The sequence below is a fragment of the Oncorhynchus nerka genome, linkage group LG23 (assembly GCF_034236695.1).
Source record: "Oncorhynchus nerka isolate Pitt River linkage group LG23, Oner_Uvic_2.0, whole genome shotgun sequence".
Taxonomy (NCBI): Eukaryota; Metazoa; Chordata; class Actinopteri; order Salmoniformes; family Salmonidae; genus Oncorhynchus; species Oncorhynchus nerka.
This window is the reverse complement of record NC_088418.1, coordinates 40255809-40282627: the sequence shown is the minus strand read 5'-3', so window position 1 is coordinate 40282627 and position 26819 is coordinate 40255809. Positions and strand designations below refer to the sequence as shown.

Genomic DNA, 26819 nt, shown 5'->3' with positions numbered 1-26819 from the left:
CCTGTCCAGCCACGACTGTGTGGCCATGCAGGCCTCCAACTCAATCATCAAGTTTGCGGACGACACTACAGTGGTAGGCTTGATTACCAACAACGACGAGACGCCCTACAGGGAGGAGGTGAGGGCCCTCGGAGTGTGGTGTCAGGACAATAACCTCACACTCAATGTCAACAAAACAAAGGAGATGATTGTGGACTTCAGGAAACAGCAGAGGGAGCACCCCCCTATCGACATCGACGGGACAGTAGTGGAGAGGGTAGTAAGTTAAGTTCCTCGGCGTACACATCACGGACAAACTGAATTGGTCCACCCACACAGACAGCGTTTTGAAGAAGGCGTAGCAGCGCCTCTTCAACCTCAGGAGGCTGAAGAAATTTGGCTTGTCACGAAAAGCACTCACAAACTTCTACAGATGCACAATCGAGAGCATCCTGTCGGGCTGTATCACCGCCTGGTACGGCAACTGCTCCGCCCACAACCGTAAGGCTCTCCAGAGGGTAGTGAGGTCTGCACAACGCATCACCGGGTGCAAACTACCTGCCCTCCAGGACACCTACACCACCCGATGTCACAGGAAGGCCATAAAGATCATCAAGTATAACAACCACCCGAGCCACTGCCTGTTCTCCCCGCTATCATCCTGAAGGCAAGGTCAGTACAGGTGCATCAAAGGAGGGACCGAGAGACTGAAAAACAGCTTCTATCTCAAGGCCATCAGACTGTTAAACAGCCACCACTAACATTGAGTGGCTGCTGCCAACATACTGACTCTACTCCAGCCACTTTAATAATGGAAATTGATGTAAAAATGTATCACTAGCCACTTTAAACAATGCCACTTAATATAATGTTTACATACCCTACATTACTCATCTCATATGTATATGTATATACTGTACTCTATATCATCTACTGCATCTTGCCATCTTTAGGTAATACATGTATCACTAGCCACTTTAATCTATGCCACTTTATGTTCATATACCCTACATTACTCATCTCATATGTATATACTGTACTCTATACCATCTACTGCATCTTGCCTATGCCATTCTGTACCATCACTCATTCATATATCTTTATGTACATATTCTTTATCCCTTTACACTTGTGTGTATAAGGTAGTTGTTGTGGAATTGTTAGGTTAGATTACTCGTTGGTTATTACTGCATTGTCGGAACTAGAAGCACAAGCATTTCACTACACTCGCATTAACATCTGCAAACCATGTGTATGTGACAAATAACATTTGATTTGAAAGGGGGATACCTAGTCAGTCGTACAACTGAATGTCTTCCACTGAAATGTGTCTTCCGCATTTAACCCAACCCCTCTGAATCAGAGAGGTGCGGCCGGTTGCCTTAATCGACATCCACGGCGCCCAGGGAACAATGGACTGTCTTGTTCAGGGGCAGAACTACAGATTTTTACCTTGTCAGCTCGGGGGATTCGATCCAGCAACCTTTCGGTTACTAGCCCAACGCTCTAACGCACTAGGCTACCTGCCGTCCCCACAACATACACTGAGTGTATAAAACATTAAGGACACCTTCCTACTATTGAGTTGCACTCCCACTCCCCCCATTTTGCCCTCAGAACAGACTAAATTTGTTGGGGCATGGACTCTGCAAGGTGTCAAAGCGTTCCACAGTGATTCTGGCCCATGCTGACTGCTTCCCACAGTTGTATCAAGTTGGCTGGATATCCTTTGGGTGGTGGACCATTCTTGATACACACGGGAAACCATTGAGCGTGAAAAAATCACCAGCGTTGCAGTTCTTGACACAAACCGGTGCGCCTGGCACCTACTACCATACCCCGTTCAAAGTTACTTAAATATTTTGTCTTGCCCATCTACCCTCTGAATGGCACATATGCACAATCAATGTTTCAATTGCCTCAAAGGCTTAAAAATCCTTCTTTTGAGGATTGAAGTGGATTTAATAACTGACTTCAATAAGTGATCAGTGTTGTCAGAATCACAGCAGCGTACAAAGACTGTGTGCTGTGTACAATGAAAGCAGGCCTGTCTGTAAGGGACATTGAACCCACAACGTTTTGGTCCCAAGGCAGACACTTGGAATTGGTTGTCAAATGTTCTCTCTCTCTGCCCCCACTTTCTCCCTCTCTCCATAGATAGCATTCTTTAGCATCAATTAGCATAGAATAGTGTCGCATAGCATCACATTGGATCACATCACATACGGTGCATTCGGAAAGTATTCAGACCTTTTGTCTTTGTCCACATTTTGTTACGTTACAGCCTTATGGTAAAATTGATTTATTAAAAAGAAAATCCTCAGCAATCTACCCACAGTGCTCCATAATGACTAAACAAAAACAAGTTTTTAGATATTGTAGAATATTTCTAAAAAAATAAAAACAAAATTATTTTTACATAAGTATTCAGACCCCTATTAGACTCAAAATTGAGCTGAGGTGTATCCTGTTTACATGATCCTTGAGATATTTTTACAACTTGATTGGAGTCCACCTGTGCTAAATTGATTGATTGGACATGATTTGGAAATGCACACACCTGTCTATCTAAGGTTCCACAGTTGACAGTGCATGTCAGAGCAAAAGCCAAGGCATGAGGTTGAAGGAATTGTCCGTAGAGCTCCGAGACAGGATTGTGTCGAGGCACAGATCTGGGGAAGGTCCCCAAGAACACAGTTGCCATTCTTAATGACTCTTCCTAGAGATGGCCGCCCCGCCACATTTAGCAATCGGGGTAGAAGGGCCTTGGTCAGGGTGGTGACCAATAACCCGATGGTCACTCTGACAGAGCTCTAGAGTTCCTCTGTGGAAATGGGAGAACCTTCCAGAAGGATAACCATCTCTGCGGCACTCCAACAATCAGGCCTTTATGGTAGTGGCCAGACAGAAGCCACTCCTCAGTAAAAGGCACATGACAGTCCGCTTGGAGTTTGCCAAAAGGCACCTAAAGACTATCAGCCCATGAAAAACAAGATTCTCTGGTCTGATGAAACCAAGATTGAACTCTTTGGCCTGAATGCCAAGTGTCGTGTCTGGAGGAAACCTGGCACCATCCCTACGGTGTAGCATGGTGGTGGCAGCATCATGCTGTGGGGGTGTTTTTCAGCGGCAGGGACTCGGAGACTAGTCAGGTTCGAGGGAAAGATGAACGGAGCAAAGTACAGAGAGATCCTTGATGAAAACCTGCTCCAGAGCGCTCAGGACCTCAGACTGGGACATAAGTTCACCTTCCAACAGAACAACGATCCAAAGCATACAGCCAAGACGCGCAGGAGTGGCTTTGGGACAAGTCTCTAAATGTCCTTGTGTGGCCCAACTTGAACCCGATCTAACATCTTTGGAGAGACCTGAAAATAGCTGTGCAGTGACACTCCCCATACAACCTGACAGAGCTTGAGGGGATCTGCAGAGAAGAATGCGAGAAACTTCCAAATACAGGTGTGCCAAGCTTGTAGAGTCATATCCAAGAAGACTTGAGGTTGTTATCGCTGCCAAAGGTGCTTCGCTGTTTTTGCTTTGTCATTATGGGGTATTGTGTGTAGTTTGATTAGGGGGAAAAACGATTTTAAAATAAGGCTGTAATGTAACAAAATGTGGAAAAAGTCAAGGGGTCTGAATACTTTCTGAATGCACTGTATACTGTAAGTATCACATCACTGTACTCATTTTCCCAATGGGGACTGTGTGTGGTTCCTAGTCTATTAAGACCAGTTTATTTTGTAGTTAGATCATGAGGTCTAACCCCGTAGCCCTGCACATTCACTTGGCCAATACTACACGCACGCATGCATTGTGTGCACACACATTCACACACACACGCCCGCACACACACATACTTCTAAATGCATAGTAATTTCCTCCCTCTGTCAGTTCCCCTGAAGGCCACTTTGTTGGCCCTCTTGATGGATAGGTTGAAATTTGCCTAGTGTAAACAGATACTGTTTGCTTCTCTAACTTTCTCACTCACTCTCTCTCTCTCTCTTTCCCCACTCTTCCACCTCTCTCTTCCTCTCTCTCTCTGCCCCCACTTTCTCCCTCTCTCCATAGAACTGTGTATGATAGATGTGATTCTGTGCCAGAATGAGAATGCGTTGCTGAGTTTCGAGGCGATCCGTAGCATCCACAAACTGATGGATGATGATGCGGATGGAACCGTGGACATGAGCGAGACAGATGGGGTGAGATACATGCACACATAACAATGCACACACACACACACACACACACACACACACACACACACACACACACACACACACACACACACACACACACACACACACACACACACACACACACTGTACTCTCTCTGAAGGTCAGGGCCACATTGAAGCTCAAGGCTATTTTTTCAGGAGGTGTCAGTTTCCTGGACACCATATGAGATGTAATCCAGCACTAGGGCAGGGAATTGCCAGGGGCCTCACGGTACGATATATCAACAATACGTAGGTGCCGATATGATATGTTTTGTGATTCTCATGATTCTATATGAATTGTGATTTGATACTGCGATTTTATTGCAATTTGATGTTCCAGACATATTGCTCACTATACGCTGTGTGTACAAAACATTAAAAACACATGCTCTTTCCATGACGTAAACTGACCAGGTGAATCAAGGTGAAAGCTATGATCCTTTATTGATGTCCCTTGTTAAATCCACTTCAATCAGTGTAGATGAAGGGGAGGAAACAGGTTAAAGAAGGATTTTAAACCTTGAGACAATTGAGACATGGATTGTGTATGTGTGCCATTCAGAGGGTGAATTTGTCAAGAACTGCAACACTTCTGGGTTTTTCACACTCAACAGTTTCCTGTGTGTATCAAAAATGGTCCACCACCCAAAGGACATCCAGCCAACTTGACACAACAATGGGAAGCTTTGTTTCAACATGAGGCCAGCATCCCTGTGGAATGCTTTCGACACCTTGTGGTCCATGTCATGACAAATTGAGGCTGTTCTGAGGGCAAAAGGGGGTGCAACTCAATATTAGGAAGGTGTTCTTAATGTTTTGTACACTCAGTTTCTCCAGGAGAAAGACAAGAGAAAGAATGAGAAGTGAGTTATGATCAGTCATGGAAATAAAAGTGCTCAAAACAGGTTGGCTCACTATTTAAAAATAATATGGAGAAGAAGCTATAGGATTACATTTTTAAATTTAATTGACAGTTGGAATCAAAGTATTGATGTAATATCGGCCAAAATAATATTACGAAATGTAACTAGCGATTTCCCTCCCCTCCCTGTCCTTGTGTGTCCCTGCAAACACTCTGGCAGCGCTCAGAACAGCTGTCTTAATCCTGTGTGTTTCTGTGTGTGTGTCTGTGTGTTTCTCGTGTGTGTGTGTGTGTGTTTCTGTGTGTTTCTGTTTGTCTGCTTGTGTGGCTGAGGATATGAACAGTTGTTCACAATGTTAGGCAAAACACATAGCTTACCCCAGCACCCGCAACACCAGCCTCATAATATTTATTACTGTTACAGTTTACTACTATAGTGTAGTATCGAGGTATACCCATTTTATTGTACCGCTGTGCCTCATACAGTAGCAATATGTATTTATGGTATGTAATTAAAACATTCTCACTCTCTGTTAGTTCCTGAGGGAGGATCTGAAGTACCATGACCCCAAAGGGAAACACAACAGTTTCCATGGAGCAGACCTTCTCATCAGTGTAGAGGACATGTGGAACGTATGGAGGGCCTCGGACGGTACGGAGGGAATGAGGGACGGAGGGGGGTATCTGGGAGGGAGCGAGGGGTGAAGGGACTAAGATGGGATTGTGGAGGAGGGAGGATAAGCCTGAGATTATTCACACTGTCATAAATCCAGGTGTTTCTTGTTTGTCCATTGGGACAGCCAGTCCTCCAATAGGCTGTTTTGTGTCAGTCAGTGAGTGTGCATTGCGTTGGGACAGCTGTTTGTGTTAGAGCAGATTAGCACGGTAGATACAGAGAGACAGAGTAGGACCCAGATAGACAGGGTTGCGTATTTAATGCACTACTTTTGACCAGGGCCCACGGGGCTCTGTTCAAAGGTAGAGCACTATATAGGGAACAGGGTGCCATTTGGGAGAAAGCCAGAGATCAGCCAGTGCTCTTACTCAATTCATCTTTGTGTGTGTGTGTGTGTGTGTGTGTGTGTGTGTGTGTGTGTGTGTGTGTGTACAACTGGACAGTGGAGGAGGTGGAGGACTGGCTCATACACTATGTGGAGCTCCCTCCGTATGTGGACATCTTCAAGAAGCACAATCTGGACGGAAGGGCCTTACCCAGGTAACACACACACGCCTCATATAGACACACGGGTCGTTCTTGAATTGCGGGGGCATTTGCGTCCCTTTGCAACCATGAAAAACACTTTTCAATTACAAATAGTTGTTACACACACTGACTTGTATTCATGGATGCCAAGGGAAGCCAGGCTCCCCCCAAAAGTTTACCAATAAAAAAACATTAATTAATTCATATTTCGTCTCTCTGTGTTTCATCATTTTCCTTCAATTCGTAAGAGGCTGAATGTATCTCACAGGAGAAAACATCAGAGCGAGCGAAACAGCGCCCCCCCTGTCTCTCTAGGTGTAGACCATCTATCTGATACTGTCTGGTCCAAACAAGTATGACATTGTTGCTTCCGGTAGCATTGAAGGCAAGGGAAGCCAGCGAGCATCTGGCCTCCCTTAACAAAAAATATATAAAATAGCGTTGAGCTAAACTGAGCGAGCTCAACTGTGAAGGGTCCTGGCGCACCAAAATAAAGTGTAAAGGGAAGCCAGCTTAGATTTGGCGTCACTCCTATCTAATCCCATTGAGAGCATACGTCATTGACAGAAACACTTTAATTCTTGCATCTCGTTGTGTTGTGGCTAGCTAGCTAGCTAAAATGGTCCCTTTCCGAAATTAGCCATGGATGGAGATTTTACTTAGTTCTCTGTACTGGCCAATGATTATAACGGTGATTCTGATCCAACCATTAATTCATACATTGTTGTGCCCCTGGCCTGAGAGGATGGAAGTTCAATATGTAGCTAGATGTATAAGGCTAATGTTAACTAGCTAATGTTGCCCCTGAATGGCAGTTAGGCTAGCGAGCAAGCATTTTAGCCAGTTAGGACAACAAAAAATAAAAGCGTGTACTGTATCACAATGATAGACCGTTTCGTCAACATGAAATAGAGGAGGATGGCATTGGCGTTTCTCTTCAAGTAGGGTGAGTCAACATGTTTTGCTACTTGCAAGAACGCGCACGCACACACCCAGAAATCAGAACCATGTACGGCTATATCAAATCAAATTGTATTTGTCACATGCGCCGAATAAAACAGGTGTTGACCTTACAGTGAAATGCTTGCTTAAAATCCCTTAACCAACAATGCCATTTTAAGAAAAATACCTACACATTTATTTTATAAAAGTAACAAATAATTAAAGAGCAATGCAAGTAGGCAATACAAGTAGTCTGGGTAGCCATTTGATTAGATGTTCAGTACACTTGGGGGGTAGAAGCTGTGTATAAACTGTGTATAAGCTTCTTGGACATAGACTTGGCGCTCCGGTACCGTTGCCGTGCGGTAGCAGAAAGAACAGTTTATGACTAGGGCTGGTATAGAGGTCCTGGATGGCAGGAAGCTTGGCCCCAGTGATGTCCTGGGCCGTACACACTACCCTCTGTAGTGCCTTGTGGTTGGGGGCCGACCAGTTGCCATACCAGGCAGTGATGCAACCAGCCAGAATGCTCTCAATGTCAATGGTGCAGTTGTAAAACTTTTTGAGGATCTAAGGATCTTTTCAGTCTCCTGAGTGGGAATAGGTTTTGTCGTGCCCTCTTCACGACTGTCTTGGTGTGCTTGGACCATGATAGTTTGTTGGTGATGTGGACACAAAGGAACTTGAAGCTCTCAACTTGCTTTACTGCAGCCTCGTCAATGAGAATGGGGATGTGCTCGGCCCTCCTTTTCCTGTAGTCCACAATCATCTCCTTTGTCTTGCTCACATTGAGGGAGAGGTTGTTGTCCTGACACCACACTTCCAGGTCTCTGACCTCCCCCCTATAGGCTGTCTCATCGTTGTCAGTGATTCAAATTATTTTTATACATCAGCTGATATCTCAAAGTGCTGTACAGAAACCCAGCCTAAAACCCCAAACAGCAAGCAATGCAGGTGTAGAAGCACAGTGGCTAGCAAACTCCCTAGAAAGGCCAAAACCGAGGAAGAAACCTAGAGAGGAACCAGGCTATGAGGGGTGGCCAGTCCTCTTCTGGCTGTGCCGGGTGGAGATTATAACAGAACATGGCCAAGATGTTCAAATGTTCATAGATGACCAGCAGGGTCAAATAATAATAATCACAGTGGTTGTCAAGGGTGCAACAGGTCAGCACCTCAGGAGTAAATGTCAGTTGGCTGTAATAGGGTTAGAGGCAGAGAATCCCAGTGGAGAGAGGGGGACCGGCCAGGCAGAGACAACAAGGGCGGTTCGTTGCTCCAGTGCCTTTCCGTTCACCTTCACACTCCTGGGCCAGACCACACTCAATCATAGGACCTACTGAAGAGAAGAGTCTTCAATAAAGACTTAAAGGTTGAGACCGAGTCTGCGTCTCTCACATGGGTAGGCAGACCATTCCATAAAAATGGAGCTCTATAGGAGAATGCCCTGCCTCCAGCTGTTTGCTTAGAAATTCTAGGGACAGTTAGGAGGCCTGTGTCTTGTAACCATAGTGTACGTGTAGGTATGTACGGCAGGACCAAATCGGAAAAATATGTAAGAGCAAGCCCATGTAATGCTTTGTAGGTTAGCAGTAAAAACCTTGAAATCAGCCCTAGCCTCAACAGGAAGCCAGTGTAGAGAGGCTAGCACTGGAGTAATATGATCAAATATTTTGGTTCTAGTTAAGATTCTAGCAGCCATGTTTAGCACTAACTGAAGTTTATTTAGTGCTTTATCCGGGTAGCCGGAAAGTAGAGCATTGCAGTAGTCTAACCTAAAAGTGACAAAAGCATGGATTCATTTTTCTGCATCATTTTTGGACAGAAGGTTTGTGATTGTTGCAATGTCACGTAGATGGAAAAAAGCTGTCCTTGAAACAGTCTTGATATGTTCGTCAAAAGAGAGATCAGGGTCCAGAGTAATGCCGAGGTCCTTCAGGTCCTTGGGTAGGCGGAGGGAGTCTGGAAGGGCATCTAGGAATCTTTGGGTTGTCCGAGAATTTATAGCACGGTCTGAGCAGATTAGTTGTTGCGATTGTAAATGTAATAAAATGGTGGTCCGATAGTCCAGGATTATGAGGAAAAACATTAAGATCCACAACATTTATTCCACGAGATAAAACTAGGTCCAGAGTATGACTGTGGCAGTGAGTAGGTCCGGAGACATGTTGGACAAAACCCATTGAGTCCATGATGGCTCCGAAAGCCTTTTGGAGTGGGTCTGTGGACTTTTCCATGTGAATATTAAAGTCACCAAAAATGTGAATATTATCTGCCATGACTACAAGGTCTGATAGGAATTCAGGGAACTCAGTGATGAACGCTTTATATGGCCCAGAGGAGGTCTGTAAGCAGTAGATATAAAAAGTGATTGAGTAGGCTGCAAAGATTTCATGACTAGAAGCTCAAAAGACGAAAACATTGTTTTTTAAAAATGAACTAATATGTTAGATAATCAAATCAAATTGTATTTGTCACATGCGCCGAATACAACAGGTGTATTACAGTGAAATGCTTACTTACAAGCCCTTAACCAACAGAAAGTTTTAAGAAAATAACTAAAAAAAACAGTAAGAGAGAAGAATAATAAATAATTAAAGAGCATCAGTAAATAACAATAGCGGGGCTATATACAGGGGGTACCGGTACAGAGTCAATGTGCGGGGGCACCAGTGTCGAGCTAATTGAGGGAATATGTACATGTAGTTGGAGTTATTAAAGTGACTATGCATAACATAATAACAGAGAGTAGCAGCAGCGTAGAATGTGATTAGCTGTTCAGGAGTCTTATTTCTTGGGGTAGAAGCTGTTAAGAAGCCTCTTGGACCTAGACTTGGCTCTTCAGTACTGCTTGCCGTGCGGTAGCAGAGAAAACAGTCTATGACTAGAGGTGGCTTGAGTCTTGGACAATTTTTTGGGGCATTCCTTTTGACACCCCCTTGTATAGAGGTCCTGGATGGCAGGAAGCTTGGCACCAGTGATGTACTGGGCCCTACGCACTACCCTCTGTAGTGCCTTGTGGTCTGAGGTCGAGCAGTTGCCATAGATGTTCTCTTTTCCGTCTCATCCTTTCCCACCGAATGAAGATTATGGTTAGGAATACTTTCCAAATCATTTAAAAAGTGGAAAATTAACAAATGTACAGAAAGATCAGTGCGAAGGACAAATTACAGAGGAAGAACTTTTTGAGGCTATTACATCCTTTCAGTCTGGAAAAACTCCTGGGCTTGATAGCATACCGGTAGAAGTATATAAAGTTTTGTTTTTATATAATAAAAGCTCCATTGTTAGATTGTTTTAACTACTCCTATAGAAATGGTAGTCTGTCAGGTACACAGCAGGAAGGTCTAATTTCTCTATTATTAAAACAAGACCCAGATGGCAAATATAAAGACCCAGTCTATCTAAAACACTGGAGGCCCCTTACACTTCAATGTTGTGATTAAAAAATACTAGCAAAATGCATAGCACTCAGAATGAAAAGGGTTTTACCAGGTATTGTTCATCCTGATCAGACAGGTTTTTTATATGGACGATACATTGGAGATAATATATGACAATTACTAGAAATAATAGAACATCATGAAACATAGAAGAAGCCAGGAATGGTATTTATATCAGATTTTGAAAAGGCATTTGATAAAGTAAGACTGGATTTTATTTATAAATGCCTGGATTTTTTTCAATTTTGGTAATTCTCTTATAAAATGGGTAAAAAATAATGTATAGCAACCCACGGTGTAAAATTGTAAATAACGGCTACTTCTCAGAGAGTTTTGAATTGTCAAGAGGAGTTAAACAAGGTTGTCCGCTGTCACCATATCTATTCATTATGGCCATCGAAATGCTAGCTATTAAAATCAGATCCAATAACAACATTAGAGGATTAGAAATCCAAGGCTTAAAAACAAAGGTGTCCATGTATGCCAATGACTCAAGTTTTATATTATGTCCGCAAGCTAGATCCCTGCCATGTCTCATTGAAGATCGAGATAACTTTTCTGTACTCTCTAGACTAAAACCTAATTATGATACGTATACAATATTACGTATTGGATCCTTAAAAAATATAACTTTTACATTACCCTGCAGTTTACCTATAAAATGGGCTGATGGTGAAGTAGACATACTCGGTATTCATATCACAAAATATATAAATAAGCTCCCCACAATGAATTTCAATAGAAAACTTGTAAAAATAGACAAGATCCTGCAACCATGGAGAGGTAAATACCTGTCTATTTATGGAAGAATTGCCCTGATTATATCATTAGTCGTATATCTTCGTTTCCTCACTTACTTATGGCTCTGCCTACGACTGATGATTCGTTTTTCAAATCATATGAAAAATATTTAGCTTTATCTGGGACACAAAACCAGACAAAATAAAACATGCCTATCTATATAATGAATATGAATTGGGTGGGTTGAGATTATTAAATATAAAAGCACTAAACCTCTCTCTAAAGCTTCTTTAATTCAAATGTTTCATTTGAACCCTAAATAGTTCTCAAGTAGATTACTAAGAAAAGCGCATCCATTGTTTAAAAATTGCCTTGGTGCAGATTGCCATACTTTTTCAAAGTATCTCTCTTTTTCAAACAAGCATTGCAGAGATGGCTACAATTTCAATGTCATCCCCCTGAAAAGATATTAAAAAATATTACAACAAATATTATGGCTGGACTCAAATGTGCTAGTTGATAAAATACCTTCATTTATGGGAAAGATGTTTGAAAGGGTATTTTGTTCATAAATTATATTGTAAATTGGAATGGTAGAGTTATGTCCTTCATGGAGTTATCAGAATTGAACGGAAATGTCTGCTCAATCCAAGAGAACAACCAATTGATTACAGCATTACCCCAAAAATGGTCTGTCTACCCAATATACAGGATCAAAACTGATGTATAAAAATAGCACAAATAGGAAAGTATACCAGTTTCATTTGAGGACCAGGATGTTGACAACTGTGCCATACAGATTGCAAAATAGTTGGGAAGAGATTTTTGATGTACCGATTCCATGGTATAGGATGTATGAGTTGATATATAAAACAATGCAAGATTCAAGAAAAAAAAAGCTGAAATCAATCATTCTCTCTACTATTATTCTGACATTTCACATTCTTAAAATAAAGTGGTGATCCTAACTGACCTAAGACAGGGAATTTTTACTATGATTAAAGATCAGGAATTGTGAAAGGTGTATGTAAACTTCCGACATCAACTGTATATTTCAAAATATCACTTTTTCTAAGAGTAGTTGCTGTTCCATGCACTCCACAAGTGAGCATGCGGTAGCATATAGCCCAGGCTACTAAGCAAAGATAGTAACTTATTAAAACTCAAAATATGCTATTCTTTTCTTTCTAAATAGATTTTCTTATGGGGTTAGGGTTAATGTTTCGAGGCCAGACATTTCTAGTGTTAAAGCTAATCACACCCTTTTACTATGTCATAATTTGAGATTTCCAATGATCATTTGGTGTCTTAATTCAATGCGTCACTTGTTGTTACTCAATTTAAATGAAGGGAAATAACATTGTGAGAAATTATGAATCAAGTCACTTTACTAAATTATTTTTAAGGACGTTAGTTAAAGACCTTAGATTTGACCATCTGCGGAGGCTCTAGGTCACCAGGCTGCTCGTTATGGCACACACCTGTCACCATCATTACGCGCACTTGCGCGTCGTCAGACACCTGGACTCCGTAGCTTCCTTGATTACCTGCCCTATATGTGTCACTCCCTTTGGTTTTGTTTGTTTCATGTCTGTGTGTTGTTCAAGGTTCTTGTTTTGTTTTGTATTATGTTCTGTTTATTTTATTAAATCACTCACTCCCTGAACTTGCTTCCCAACTCTCAGCGCACATCGTTCCAGAATGACGCATCGCATCAGGGAGTGGTTTAATTTTTTTATTTATTTATTAATTATTTTTGGTTAGGTGGGAATGACGTTGGGAGCCGCTACAGGCTCTCATGCCTCAGCCGTCTCATCAGGCTCTCATGCCTCAGCCGTCTCATCAGGCTTTCATGCCTCAGCCTTCTCATCAGGCTCTCATGCCTCAGCCGTCTCATCAAGCTTTCATGCCTCAGCCTTCTCATCAGGCTCTCATGCCTCAGCCGTCTCATCAGGCTCTCATGCCTCAGCCGTCTCATCAGGCTTTCATGCCTCAGCCTTCTCATCAGGCTCTCATGCCTCAGCCGTCTCATCAGGCTTTCATGCCTTCGCCGGATCGCCAGGCTCCCCTGATTCCACTGGCTCGTCAGGCTCTTATGCCTCAACTGGATCGCCAGGCTCCCCTGCCTCAGCCAGTCTCTCTGGTTCCCGCGCATCAGCGGGGGTAAACGGTCTGCTCCTGATCCCCGGGATCTTCCCTTGGGTTGGCGTCCTGCGGCTGGAACCGAACGCGCCGGGGAGGGGGTACCGTCATTTATGCTCTCTCTCCGACGCTCTAGGTCGCCATGCTCCTCCGTCTCAGCCGGGTTGACAGGTTTCCTGCGCCTCTAAAGAGGTGACCGGTCTGCTCCTGTTCCCCACTCCGGCCTCATAGTCACTAGGCTGCTCGTTTTGATGCACACCTGTCACCATCTTTACGAGCACCTGCGCATCAGACACCTGAACTCCATCACTTCCTTGATTACCTGCCCTATATATATATATGTCACTCCCTTTGGATCCTTCCCCAGGTGTCATTGTTTCTGTTTCATGTCTGGGCGTTGTTTGAGGTTCTTGTTTTATTTTGTTAAATCCTCACTCCCAGAACTTTCTTCCCGACTCTCAGCGTACATCGTTACAAGGCATTTAAAGAAAAATCATCAATAACCTACAACTTCTCATTGGTGTTACCCCCTACTGGTGGCACAAAGTTATAAAGGTAAAACAAAATATTTAATGTCATTATATTAGTTTATTTAGAATGGGAAGCTGTAGCCAATTACATATGAATAAAAAAATCCTAAATGCCACCACAATTCAAGAACCACCCACACATACATGTACACATTATACCAGACACACACACTGCTCTCTTCTCTTCTCACGCTCTCTCTCCTCTCCTCCCTCAGGTTGGCAGTAAAGAACATCACTCTCACTCTGTCCATTCTGAAGATTATTGACCGGAGTCACGCCCAGAAACTACAGCTGAAAGCAATGGACACCGTGCTGTTCGGACCACCACTCAGTGAGTGTCTAAGTGTGTGTGTGTCCATGTGTGGTTGATATGTGAATTCCTGTCTGACCTTCTATGCTCTCTCCCTGTTAGTGAGCATTTCTCATTTGCCAAGATAATCCATCCAACTGACAGGTGTGGCATATCAAGAAGTTGCTTAAACAGCATGATCATTACAAAAAACTGAAGATCTCATACAACGCTGTGTACTACTCCCTTCACAGAACAGTGCAAACTAGCTCTAACCAGAATAGAGAGGAGAGTGGGAGGCCCCGGTGCACAACTGAGCAAGAAGACAAGTGCATTGGTGTCTAGTTTGAGAAACAGACGCCTCACAAGTCCTCAACTGGCATCTTCATTAAATAGTACCGGGAAAACACCAGTCTCAACGTCAACAGTGAAGGGGCGACTCCGGGATGCTGGCCTTCTAGGCCGAGTTCCTCTGTCCAGTGTCTGTTCTTTTGCCCATCTTAATCTTTTCTTTTTATTGGCCAGTCTGAGATGGCTTTTTCTTTGCAACTCTACCCCCTCTTGTCAGCATAGACATTTTTAAGTTTGAGAGTTCATTTCCTGCAATTCTACACAATTTGTCATGGGGCGTAGAGAAAATGAAGCAGTTTAAAAGCAAATTTGCTGTAATTCTACACATTTTGCAACGGGGCAGAGATTATTTACACAAGTTTACCAAACATTAGGAACACCTTCCTAATATTTAATTGCAAACCCCCACATCCTCAATGGCACACATGCATGTCTTAAGGCTTAAAACCCTTTAACTTCTTATGGCTGGGGGGCAGTATTGAGTAGCTTGGATGAATAAGGTGCCCAGCGTAAATTGCCTGCTACTCAGTCCAGAAGCTAAGATATACATAGTATTAGTGGATTTGGATAGACAACACTCTGAAGTTTCTAAAACTGTTTGAATGATGTCTGTGAGTATAACATAACTCATATGGCAGGCAAAAACCTGAGAAAAATCCAACCAGGAGGTGGGAAATCTGAGGTTTGTAGTTTTTCAACTCTTTGCCTATCCAAGATACAGTGTAAATTTGGTCCGATTGCACTTCCTAGGGCTTCCATTAGATGTCAACCGTTTGAGACTTCTACTGTGAAGGGGGAGAGAAAGAGAGCTGTTTCAACCAGAGGTCTGGCAGAGTGCCATGAGCTCAGTCGCGTGTGCTCGTGAGAGTTAGTGGCGTTCCATTGCATTTCTAAAGACAAAGGAATTCTCCGGTTGAAACATTATTGAAGATTTATGTTAACATCCTACAAATTGTTTCTATACATCGTTTGACATGTTTCTACAAACTGTAACGGAACGTTTTGACTTTTCGTCTGGATCTAGTCCTCGCGCATCATGAATTTGGATTTGTGAACTAAACGCGCAAACAAAAATGAGGTATTTGGACATAAATTATGGACTTTATCGAACAAAACAAACATTTATTGTGGAACTGGGATTCCTGGGAGTGCATTCTGATGAAGTTCATCAAAGGTAAGTGAATATTTATAATGCTTTTTCTGACTTCTGTTGACTCCACAACATGGCGGGTATCTGTATGGTGGCTGAGCGCTGTACTCAGATTATCGCATAGTGTGCTTTTGCCGTAAAGCTTTTTTGAAATCTGACACAACGGTTGCATTAAGGAGAAGTGTATCTTTAATTCTATGCATAACACTTGTATCTTTCATCAATGTTTATGATGAGTATTCCTGTACATTGATGTGGCTCTCTGCAAAATCACTGGATGTTTTGGAAGCAAAACATTACTGAACCTAACACACCAATGTAAACAAATGTTTGGATATAAATATGAACTTTATCGAACAAAACATACATGTATTGTGTAACATGAGTGTCATCTGATGAAGATCATCAAAGGTTAGTGATTAATGGTATCTCTTTCTGCTTTTTGTGACTCCTCTCTTTGGCTGGAAAAATGGCTGTGGTTTTCTGTGACTAGGTGCTGACCTAACATAATCGTTTGGTGTGCTTTCATCATAAAGCCTTTTTGACACTGTGGTGGGATTAACAACACTTATCTTTAAAATGGTGTAAAATACTTGTATGTTTGAGGAATTTTAATTATGACATTTCTGTTTGAATTTGGCGTCTTGCACTTTCACTGGCTGTTGTCATATCGATCCCGTTAGTGGGATTTCAGCCGTAAGAAGTTAACCTGTCTCCTCCCCTTCATCTGAACTGATTTTAAGGGAATTTAACAAGTGATAATAGCTGTCACCTGGATTCAGCTGTTCAGTCCATGTCATGGAAAGAGCAGGTGTTCTTATATACAGATTAAGTCAGAAGTTTACATATACCTTAGCAAAATACATTTAAACTCTGTTTCTGACAATTCCTTAAGTAAAAATTCCCCATTTTAGGTCAGTTAGGATCACCACTTTATTTTAAGAATGTGAAATGTCAGAATAATAGATTTATTTAAGCTTTTATTTATTTCATCACATTCCCAGAAGTTTACATACCCAATTAGTATTTCGTAGAATTGCCGTTAAATTGTTTAACTTGGGTCGAACGTGTCGGGTAGCCTTCCACCAGCTTCCCACAATAAGTTGGGTGAATGTTGGCCCATTCCTCCTGACAGAGCTGGTGTAACTGAGTCAGGTTTGTAGGCCTCCTTGCTCGCACGTGCTTTTTCAGTTCTGCCTACAAATGTTCAATAGGATTGAGGTCAGGGCTTTGTGATGGCCACACCAATACCTAGACTTTGGTGTCCTTAAGCCATTTTGCCACGACTTTGGAAGTATGCTTGGGGTCAATGTCCATTTGGAAATCCATTTGTGACCAAGCTTTAACTTCCTGACTGATGTCTTGAGATGCTGCTTCAATATATCCACATAGTTTTCCTACCTCATGTTGCCATCTATTTTGTGAAGTGCCCCAGTCCCTCCTGCAGCAAAGCACCCCCACAACATGATGCTGCCACCCCCATGCTTCACGGTTGGGATGGTGTTCTTCGGCTTGCAAGCATCCCTTTTTTTCCTCCAAACATAATGATGGTTATTATGGCCAAACAGTTATATTTTTGTTTCATCAGACCAGAGGACATTTCTCCAAAATGTACGATCTTTGTCCCCATGTGCAGTTGCAAACCGTAGTCTGGATTTTTTATGGCGGTTTTGGAGCAGTGGCCTCTTCCTTGCTGAGTGGACTTGTTTTATTGTGGATATAGATACTTTTGTACCAATTTCCTCCAGCATCTTTACAAGGTCCTTTGCTGTTTTTCTGTGATTGATTTCTGTCATTATAACTTGTTTATGTAAACTCCGGACTTCAACTCTAATTTCCTTTTGTTGATACGAGGGCCTTCAAAAGGGGGGTTTCCCATCCCTGATAGAGATATGCAGTGCCTTCAGAAAGTATTCACACCCCTTGAGTCTTTCCACATTTTGTTGCGTTAACTAAGGTCAGGGCGTGACACTTTGTATCTTTGCTTTCTTTATTATGTTTCTTAGGTCAGGGTGTGACAAGGGGTGGTTTGTTGTGTTTTTCTCCTGTCTAGGGTTTTTGTATGTTTATGGGGTTGTTCACTAGTCTAGGTGTTTTATATGTCTATGGTTGCCTGGATTGGTTCTCAATTAGAGGCAGCTGTTTATCGTTGTCTCTGATTAGGAACCATATTTAGGCAGCCATATTCCTTGGGTAATTCGTGGGTGATTGTCTATGTGATGTTGCATGTTTGCACTCAGTGCTGATAGCGGTCATGTTCGTTTTGTTATTTTGTTTGTTTAGTGTACTTCGTGCTCATTCGTCTTACATTAAAAGTATGTATTCACATCAATCTGCGCTTTGGTCTCCTCACTACGACGATCGTAACACAAAGTGGGATTAAAGTATTTAATTGTAATTTGTCAACAATCTACACAAAATACTCTGTCAACGTGCTTTGGGGACCTTTAACAGAATGTGACTGGCTGAACGGTTGTATGTGGATAATGAGGGCTGCAGTAGATATCTCGAGTAGGGGGGAGTGAGGCCTAAGAGGGTTTTATAAACGAGCATCAACTAGTGGGTCTTGTGAAAGGTATACAGAGATTACCAGTTTACAGAGACGTATAGAGTGCAGTGATGTGTCCTATCAGGAGCATTGGTGACAAATCTGATGGCCGAATGGTAAAGAACATCTAGCCGTTCGAGAGCACCCTTACCTGCCGATCTATAAATTATGTCTCCGTAATCTAGCATGGGTAGGATGGTCATCTGAATCAGGGTTAGTTTGGCAGCTGGGATGAAAGAGGAGCGATTACGATAGAGGAAACCAAGTCTAGATTGAACTTTAGCCTGCAGCTTTGATATGTGCTGAGAGAAGTACAGTGTACGGTCTAGCCATACTCCCAAGTACTTGTATGAGGTGACTACCTCAAGCTCTAAACCCTCAGAGGTAGTAAATGCACCTGTGATTACTACCTCTGAGGTTTTAGTATTACCTTAGTGCAAACAGTATGCTTTGGGCGTATTTAAAGTCTAAATGTTTTAAAGCCACCATTAGCCTCATGGTGGTTTCCTTCCTTTCTGGCAACTGAGTTAAGAAGGACGCCTGCATCTTTGTGGTGACTGGCTGTATTGATACACCATCCAAAGTGTAATTCATAACTTCACCATGCTTTTTTTTACTCATTTACCAATGGAATTTTAAGGAAATACATTTTCAGTTGTCCAACTGAAATGTTTTCTGCATTTAACTCAACCCTTCTGAATCAGAGAGGTGCGGAGGGCTGCCGTAATCGACATCCACGTCTTCAGCGCCGGGGTTCAGTGGGTTAACTGCCTTGCCCAGGGGCAGAATGACAGATTTTTACCATGTCAGTTCGGGGATTCAATCCAGCCACCTTTTGGTTACTGGCCCAACGCTACTACCCGCCAGGCTACCTGCCGCCCCACAACATACACTTGTGTATAAAACATGGGAGGGATTTCAATGTATGCTTTTTTTTAACCCATCTACCAATAGGTGCCCTTATTTGCGAGGCATTGGAATACTTCCCTGGTCTTTGTGGTTGAATCTGTTTTTGAAATTCCCTGCTTGACTATGTATGGGGTACAGAGATACAGTAGTCATTCAAAAATAATTTAAGACTATTAGTGAGTCCATACAACTTATTGTCTGACTTGTTAAGGACATTTTACTCTTGAACTTAACATTTATTGATTTTTTTTTTACAAAATGTCTTCATACAATTCCACTTTGACATGATGGGGTATTTTAAATTCAGGCTGTAATACAACAAAATGTGGAAAAAGTAAAATGGTGTGAATACTTTCTGAAGGCGTATACAATACTCCTGGACTTATTACACATTTGTGACTGACCGGCTCAAAATCGGTCTTATGTAGCAAAATTTGAAATGTATTTTTTTTTACATTGGATGAAAGTAGTGACTCAGAGCTACAAAATGGTATATCATACACTACAGTTGCGGAACAATGGGAAAGTTAATTTTCTTTGAAAGTGGATAAACTTGTAAACTCACTTTTGAGAAAATGGCCTTTGAATGTTTTGGTACTACTACTGGAGAGCCCTTTGTCTTCACCCATTCAGCATTGTTCACACCCTCTTAAGCTTTAGCCCCACCTGCTTTTTAAGGGTTGCTCCGAGTGTTCTGTACTAACAGAAGTCAAGCACCCACGCTAACTTGCTAGCTACTTCCAGACACAAATGAGAGAACAGCTTACTGAACATTACTCTCCCTAGCAGAGCTGGTTAGGCTGTTATGTTATTTAGAGCATTGGTGACTGCAACTGTCAGATTGTCCGTTTGTAAATTCAGAGCGTTTCACTGTCGGAGCGCACAATGAACGCTCTGGCCGATGAGTAGGGATGATAGGAACGTTCTGACCTCACAACGGCAGTCAAGCACCCGAGCTAACTTGGCTGACATTGGCTAGCTTTCTAGCTACTTCCAGACACATAATGAGAGAACACCCCACTCAGACTATTTTACTCGCACTAGCAGAGCTGGTTAGGCTGTTTTCATGTTATGCAGAGCGTTGGTGACTAACTGTGCTGCTGGCAATTTATGCTTTTTTTTTACTGACATCGGCCATATTCAACAGGTGTTGAGCATTCGTAAATTCATCAGATATTCTGTGGTCTGCAACACTCAGATGAGTGTTTTGTTAAGACATGTAGCTAGGTAAACAATGAACCATAATCCCAAGTCATGATGTTACTACCCTGTATGAATCTGTAGGTAGCTAACTAACCAGGTTCAATGATAGCTAGCTAACATTAGGCTATAACTAGTGGCTCTGAGATACGAATAATAAGATCATACACATAACGTTAGCTAGCATGCCAGCTAGCTAGATAATATTGTACTTTAATTGAAAATGAAAATACTTCATCAAAATTAGAAACGTGTAATATCTGAGTCTAGCTAGCTACATATTATCTTACCCGTGGTCTGAAATCGGAGTAGATGACCAGAGCGAATTTACCAGCTAGTACGTCCACCTACAGTTGTTGCAGTGAATTTCTATTGAAATAGATACTTGCATAGTAGTCCTTTGTTAAGACATGCTAACTAGCTTAAAACACACCTACTCATTCCAAGTTTTTCTTATTTGTACTATTTTCTACATTTTAAAATAATATATACGAAGACATCAACTATGGAATCATGAAGTAACCAAAAAAAGTGTTAATTTTTTTAATTTATATTTGAGATTTTTCAAACTAGCCACCCTTTGCCTTGATGACAGCTTTGCACACACTTGGCATTCTCTCATCCAGCTTCATGATGTAGTCACCTGGAATGCATTTCAATTAACAGGTGTGCTTTAAGTTAATTTGAGCCAATCAGTTCTATTGTGATAAGGTAGGGGTCGTATACAGAAGATGGCCCTTTTTGGTACAAGACCAAGTCCACATTATAGCAAGAACAGCTCAAATAAGCAAAGAGAAACAACAGTCCATCATAACTTTAAAACATGAAGGTCAGTCAATCCGGAACATTTCGAGAACTTTGAAAGTTTCTTCAAGTGCAGTTGCAAAAACCATCAAGCGCTATGATGAAACTGGCTCTCATGAGGACTGCCACAGGAAAGGAAGACCCAGAGTTACCTCTGCTGCAGAGGATAAGTTCATTACTTACCAGCCTCAGAAATCGCAGCCCAAATAAATGGTTCAGAGTTCAAGTAACAGACACATCTCAACATCAACTGTTCAGATGAGACTGCGTGTATCAGGCCTTAATGGTCAAATTGCTGCAAAGGAACCACTACTAAAGAACACCAATACGAAGAGACTTGCTTGGGCCAAGAAACATGAGCATTAGATGTTAGACCAGGGGAAATCTGTCCTTTGGTCTGAGCTCACATTTGAGATTTTTGGATCCAACCGCCATGCCTTTGTGTGAGGCAGAGTAGGTGAACGGATGATCTCTACATGTGTGATTCCCACCAAGAAGCATGGAGGTGTGGTGGTGCTTTGCTGGTGACACTGTCGTTGATTTACTTATTCAAGGCACAGTTATCCAGCATGGCTACCACAACATGCTGCAGCAATACGCCATCCCATCTGGTTTGGGCTTAGTGAGACTGACTCATTTGTTTTCAACAGGACAATGACCCAACACACCTCCAGGCTGTGTAAGGGTTATTTGACCAAGGAGAGTGATGGAGTGCTGCATCAGATGACCTGGCCTCCACAATCACCTGACCTCAACCCAATTGAGATGGTGTGGGATGAGTTGGACCGTAGAGTGAAGGAAAAGCAGCCAACAAGTGCTCAACATATGTAGGAATTCCTTCAAGACTGTGGGAAAAGCATTCCAGGTGACGCTCACCTAGGTGTCCTCAGTGCTAATTACAGCCCTGACTGACATGTTTTGCACCTGATTTGTCTGGTTGTCCTCTGGTCCATTTGGGTCCAAGTCCAACTTTTTGGACCTGTGAAGATCTTTAGTCAGTTGCTTTCATGTATGGCTCTGCCAACCTTAAACAAACAATAGGCAACATTTCCAGGTAACTCATTTGTTCAGTCAGACACACCTGTTTATGCACACATTTTGTTCCACAGATGTTACTCAGTGTAGCCTACAGTGTAACCATAACTTGTCTCATGATCACATCTTTGTCACTCATGATCACACCCATTGTATCAACATTCCCCTCGATGTCAAAGGAAAGGAAACTTCCTTCACAAGCAAAGGCATCAGATCAATCAATCAAATATATTTTATGAAGCGCTTTTTACATCAGCAGTTTTCAAAGTGCTTTACAGATACCCGGCCTAAAACCCAGAAGAGCAAGAAATGCATAGGCAGGAGCAAAAAACTCCCTAGGAGGCAGAAACCTAGAGAGGAACCAGGTTCAGAGGGGTTGCCAGGCCTCTTCTGGCTAGTCCTCTTCAGATCAGAATACAATGGGTTCTCAACACACGTGAAATCAACTTAAACAAAACCATGTCTGTTTCTGTCCCTCTCCCACTCACCCCCGACCCCTTCTCTCCCTATGCCAGTGAGCAGACACAGCTACTTGAAGGACCTGATGTTGGTGGTCTCCATAGTGATGGCGCTGGGTGGCTGCTGGTTTGCTTACATCCAGAACCGTAGCTCCAAAGACCACCTGGGCAAGATGATGAGGGACCTGGAGGGCCTACAGAGAGCAGAGCAGAGCCTGCACGACCTGCAAGAGAAGTCAGTCACATTACACACACACACACACACACACACACACCTGGAGGGACTGCAGAGAGCAGATTCTCACAGACACATCCTCTCACACACACACACACACACACACACACACACACACACACACATCCTCACACAGAGACATAAACACATGTATTTGACTTGAGTGTATTGATATTGTACAGGGTCAGCAAAAAGTGTTCATGGATGGATGTGTTTAACTATACTTGTGGGGACCAAAAGTCCATACAAGAATAGTAAACAAAAATTTGACCATCTGGGGACATTTTTTGTTTGTCCCCACAAGGTCAAATGATACTTCTAAGTTTAGGGTTAAGGTTAGAATTGGGGTTAGGAGCTACAGTTAGGTTTAGGGTTAAGGTTTTCAGGTTAGGGTACATGGAAAATAGGATTTTAAATTGGACTGAAATGTGTCCCCACAAGTCTAGTTGTACAAGACAGTGTGTAGGTGGTTACATTATTGTATTGACAATGTTTGCTTATTTAAGTTTCATGTGTGGGAAGGTGTGTGTGCAAAATATATACTGTAGCTTGTATGTTGTCCAAACGAGGACACTGTGGAATTAAGCCTGAGGTTACTCCCCAAGGTTTGGATAGCCCTTGATTCAGCTAGGCGCACCAGATTGGAACCCACAATTCAAATCCTTTTCACTGTAACAAAAGTTGAGTCCACATTACTTGCCTGTTTCTTGGCTACATTAAATATTTTTTTTGGACATGAAATGGTCCTTCAAATAATGTCAGGTGAGAGAATCCTGGTAAGAAATGTTTATTTGTATTTGTTTTATTTCACCTTTAACCAGGTAGGCTAGTTGAGAACAAGTTCTCATTTACAACTGCGACTTGGCCAAGGTAAAGCAAAGCAGTGCGACACAAACAACACAGTTGCACATGGAGTGAACAAACAGTCAATAATACAATAGAAAAAGTCTATATACAGTGTGTGCAAATGAGGTAGGATAAGGGAGGTAAGGCAATAAATAGGCCATAGTGGCGAAATAATTACAATATAGCAATTAAACACTGGCGTGATGAATGTGCAAGTTGAGATACTGGGGTGCAAAGGAGCAAAATAAATAAGAGTATGGGGGTGAGGTAGTTGGATGAGCTATTTACAGATGGGCTATGTGCAGTGATCTGTGAGCTGCTCTGACAGCTGTTGCTTAAAGCTAGTGAGGGAGATATAAGTCTCCAGCTTCAGTGATTTTTGCAGTTCGTTCCAATCATTGGCAGCAGGGAATTGGAAGGAAAGGTGGCTGAAGGAGGAATTGGCTTTGGGGGTGACCAGTGAAATATACCTGCTGGAGTGCGTGCTACGGGTGGATGCTGCATGGTGACCAGTGAGCTGAGATAAGTCGGGGCTTTACCAAGGAAAGACTTATAGATTACCTGGAGCCAGTGGGTTTGGCGACGAATATGAAGTGAGGGTCAGCCAACAAGAGCATAGAGGTCGCAGTGGTGGGTGGTTTATGGGATTTGTGACAAAACGGATGGCACTGTGACAGACTACATCCAATTTGCTGAGTAGTGTTGGAGGCTATTTTGTAAATTGCAATGCCGAAGTCGAGGATTGGTAGGATAGTTAGTTTTACGAGGGTATGTTTGGCAGCATGTGTGACGAATGCTTTGTTGCGAAATAGGAAGCCGATTCTAGATTGAATTTTGGATTGGAGATGCTTAATGTGAGTCTGGAGGAGAGTTTACAGTCTAACCAGACACCTAGGTATTTTGTAGTCGTCCACATATTCTAAGTCAGAACCATCCAGAGTATTGATGCTGGATGGGCGAGCAAGTGTGGGCAGCGACCGGTTGAGGAGCATGCATTTAGTGTTACTTGCATTTAAGAGCAGTTGAGGCCACGGAAGGAGTGTTGTATGGCATTGAAGCTCGTTTGGAGATTTGTTAAGTGTACAAAGAAAGGCCAGATGTATACAGAATGGTGTCGTCTGCGTAGAGGTGGATCAGAGAATCACCAGCAGCAAGAGCGATGACATTGATGTATACAGAGAAGAGAGTCGGCCCGAGGATTGAAACCTGTGGCACCCCCATAGACTGCCAGAGGTCCGGACAACAGACCCTCCGATTTGACACACTGAACTCTATCTGAGAAGTAGTTGGTGAACCAGGCGAGGCAGTCATTTGAGAAACCAAGGCTATCGAGTCTGCCGATGAGGATGTAGTGATTGACAGAGTCGAAAGCCTTGACCAGGTCAATAAATACAGCTGCACAGTATTGTCTCTTATCGATGGTGGTTATGATATCGTTTAGGACCTTGAGAGTGGCTGAGGTGCACCCATGACCAGCTCTGAAACCAGATTGCATAGTGGAGAAGGTGCGGTGGGATTCGAAATGGTCGGTGATCTGTTAACTTGGCTATCGAAGACCTTAGAAAGGCAGGGTAGGATAGATATAGGTCTGTAGCAGTTTTGCTTTCCGTTCTTTTGGGATCTTCGATGGTACGAAAGAGCGGTTCAACAGGCTAGTAATAGGGGTTGCAACAATTTCGGCGGATCATTTTTAGAAAGAGGGTCCAGATTGTCTAGCCCAGCTGATTTGTATGGGTCCAGATTTTGCAGCGCTTTCAGAACATCAGCTATTTGGTTGAAGAAGCAATGGGGAGGCTTGGGCAAGTAGCTGTTGGGGTGTTGGGCTTTTGACCAGGTAGAGGTAGCCAGGTGGAACGCATGGCCAGCTGTAGAAAAATGCTTATTGAAATTCTCAATTATCTTGGATTTATCAGCGGTGACTCTTTCCTAGCCTCAGTGCAGTGGGCAGCTGGGAGGAGGTATTACGCAGATCTATTACGCAGACCTATTACGGATGCAAGCAATGAGGCAGTGATCGCTGAGATCCTGGTTGAAAACAGCAGAGGTGTATTTGGAGGGCAGGTTGGTTAGGATGATATCTATGAGGGTGCCCGTGTTTACGGATTTGGGGGTTGTACCTGGTAGGTTCATTGATAATTTGTGTGAGATTGATAACCTCAATCTTCGATTGTAGGACTGTCGGGGTGTTAAGCATGTCCCAGTTTATGTCACCTAACAGCACGAGCTCTGAAGATAGATGGGGGTCAATCAATTCACATATGGTGTCCAGGGCACAGCTGGGGCCAGAAGGTGGTCTATAGCCAGCGGCAACAGTGAGACTTGTTTCTGGAAAGGTGGATTTGGAAATTGAGCTGGAAATGCATCAAAGGAAGCAATGTAACTGCCATAACTAAGAGTACAACCAAGAGACTATGACTACTTGTATGACCTCAATGGTTTGTACCTCACAGTGCATGGCACAAATGATGCCTAAATCGCAACTCTGCAAACAAATTTGAGGTGCTCATCCATTTTGCATTCAAATAAGATATTATTAACAGTAGCAAATTACACATATGAGCAAAGTGTAGTCACAAAAATACCAATGCTGATCTTACCTGACAGGTTATTTTTAGTATTTACTTAGGCACTCCAAACAAATGCCACTATCTCAGTTCAAGGGTGTAGGTCCACTAATAGACGGTACCGTATCTGGGAAAGTAAACCAAGTATTGTTAGTGTTCTCTGTAACTGGGCAAGTCCTTATCCAGGAACTGCCCATGTGAAAGGGCATCTAAGGCATATCTAAGGTTGAAGGTGAAAAACTCAAGATCCATCCCGCCTTAGGAAACATGTCTTGGGCACAGGAGGTTGGTGGCACCTTAATTGGGGAGGACGGGTTCATTGCAATGGCTGGAGCGGAATCAGTGGAATGGTATCAAATATATCAAACGCATG

The 26819-nt window shown here is 42.7% G+C and overlaps 1 protein-coding gene across 3 annotated transcripts in view; it reads left to right on the top strand.

The window, feature by feature from the left end:
* The window catches only part of LOC115106827 (stromal interaction molecule 1-like), a 137541-nt gene that overhangs the window by 51241 nt on the left and 59481 nt on the right, over positions 1–26819 (top strand). For all 3 annotated transcript variants that reach the window (XM_029629950.2, XM_065008115.1, XM_065008114.1), the window contains exons 3-7: positions 4048–4178; positions 5596–5710; positions 6163–6274; positions 14273–14388; positions 22859–23036. In XM_029629950.2, coding sequence (XP_029485810.1) covers positions 4048–4178; positions 5596–5710; positions 6163–6274; positions 14273–14388; positions 22859–23036 — 652 coding nt within the window. The remainder of the gene's footprint in view (positions 1–4047; positions 4179–5595; positions 5711–6162; positions 6275–14272; positions 14389–22858; positions 23037–26819) is intronic.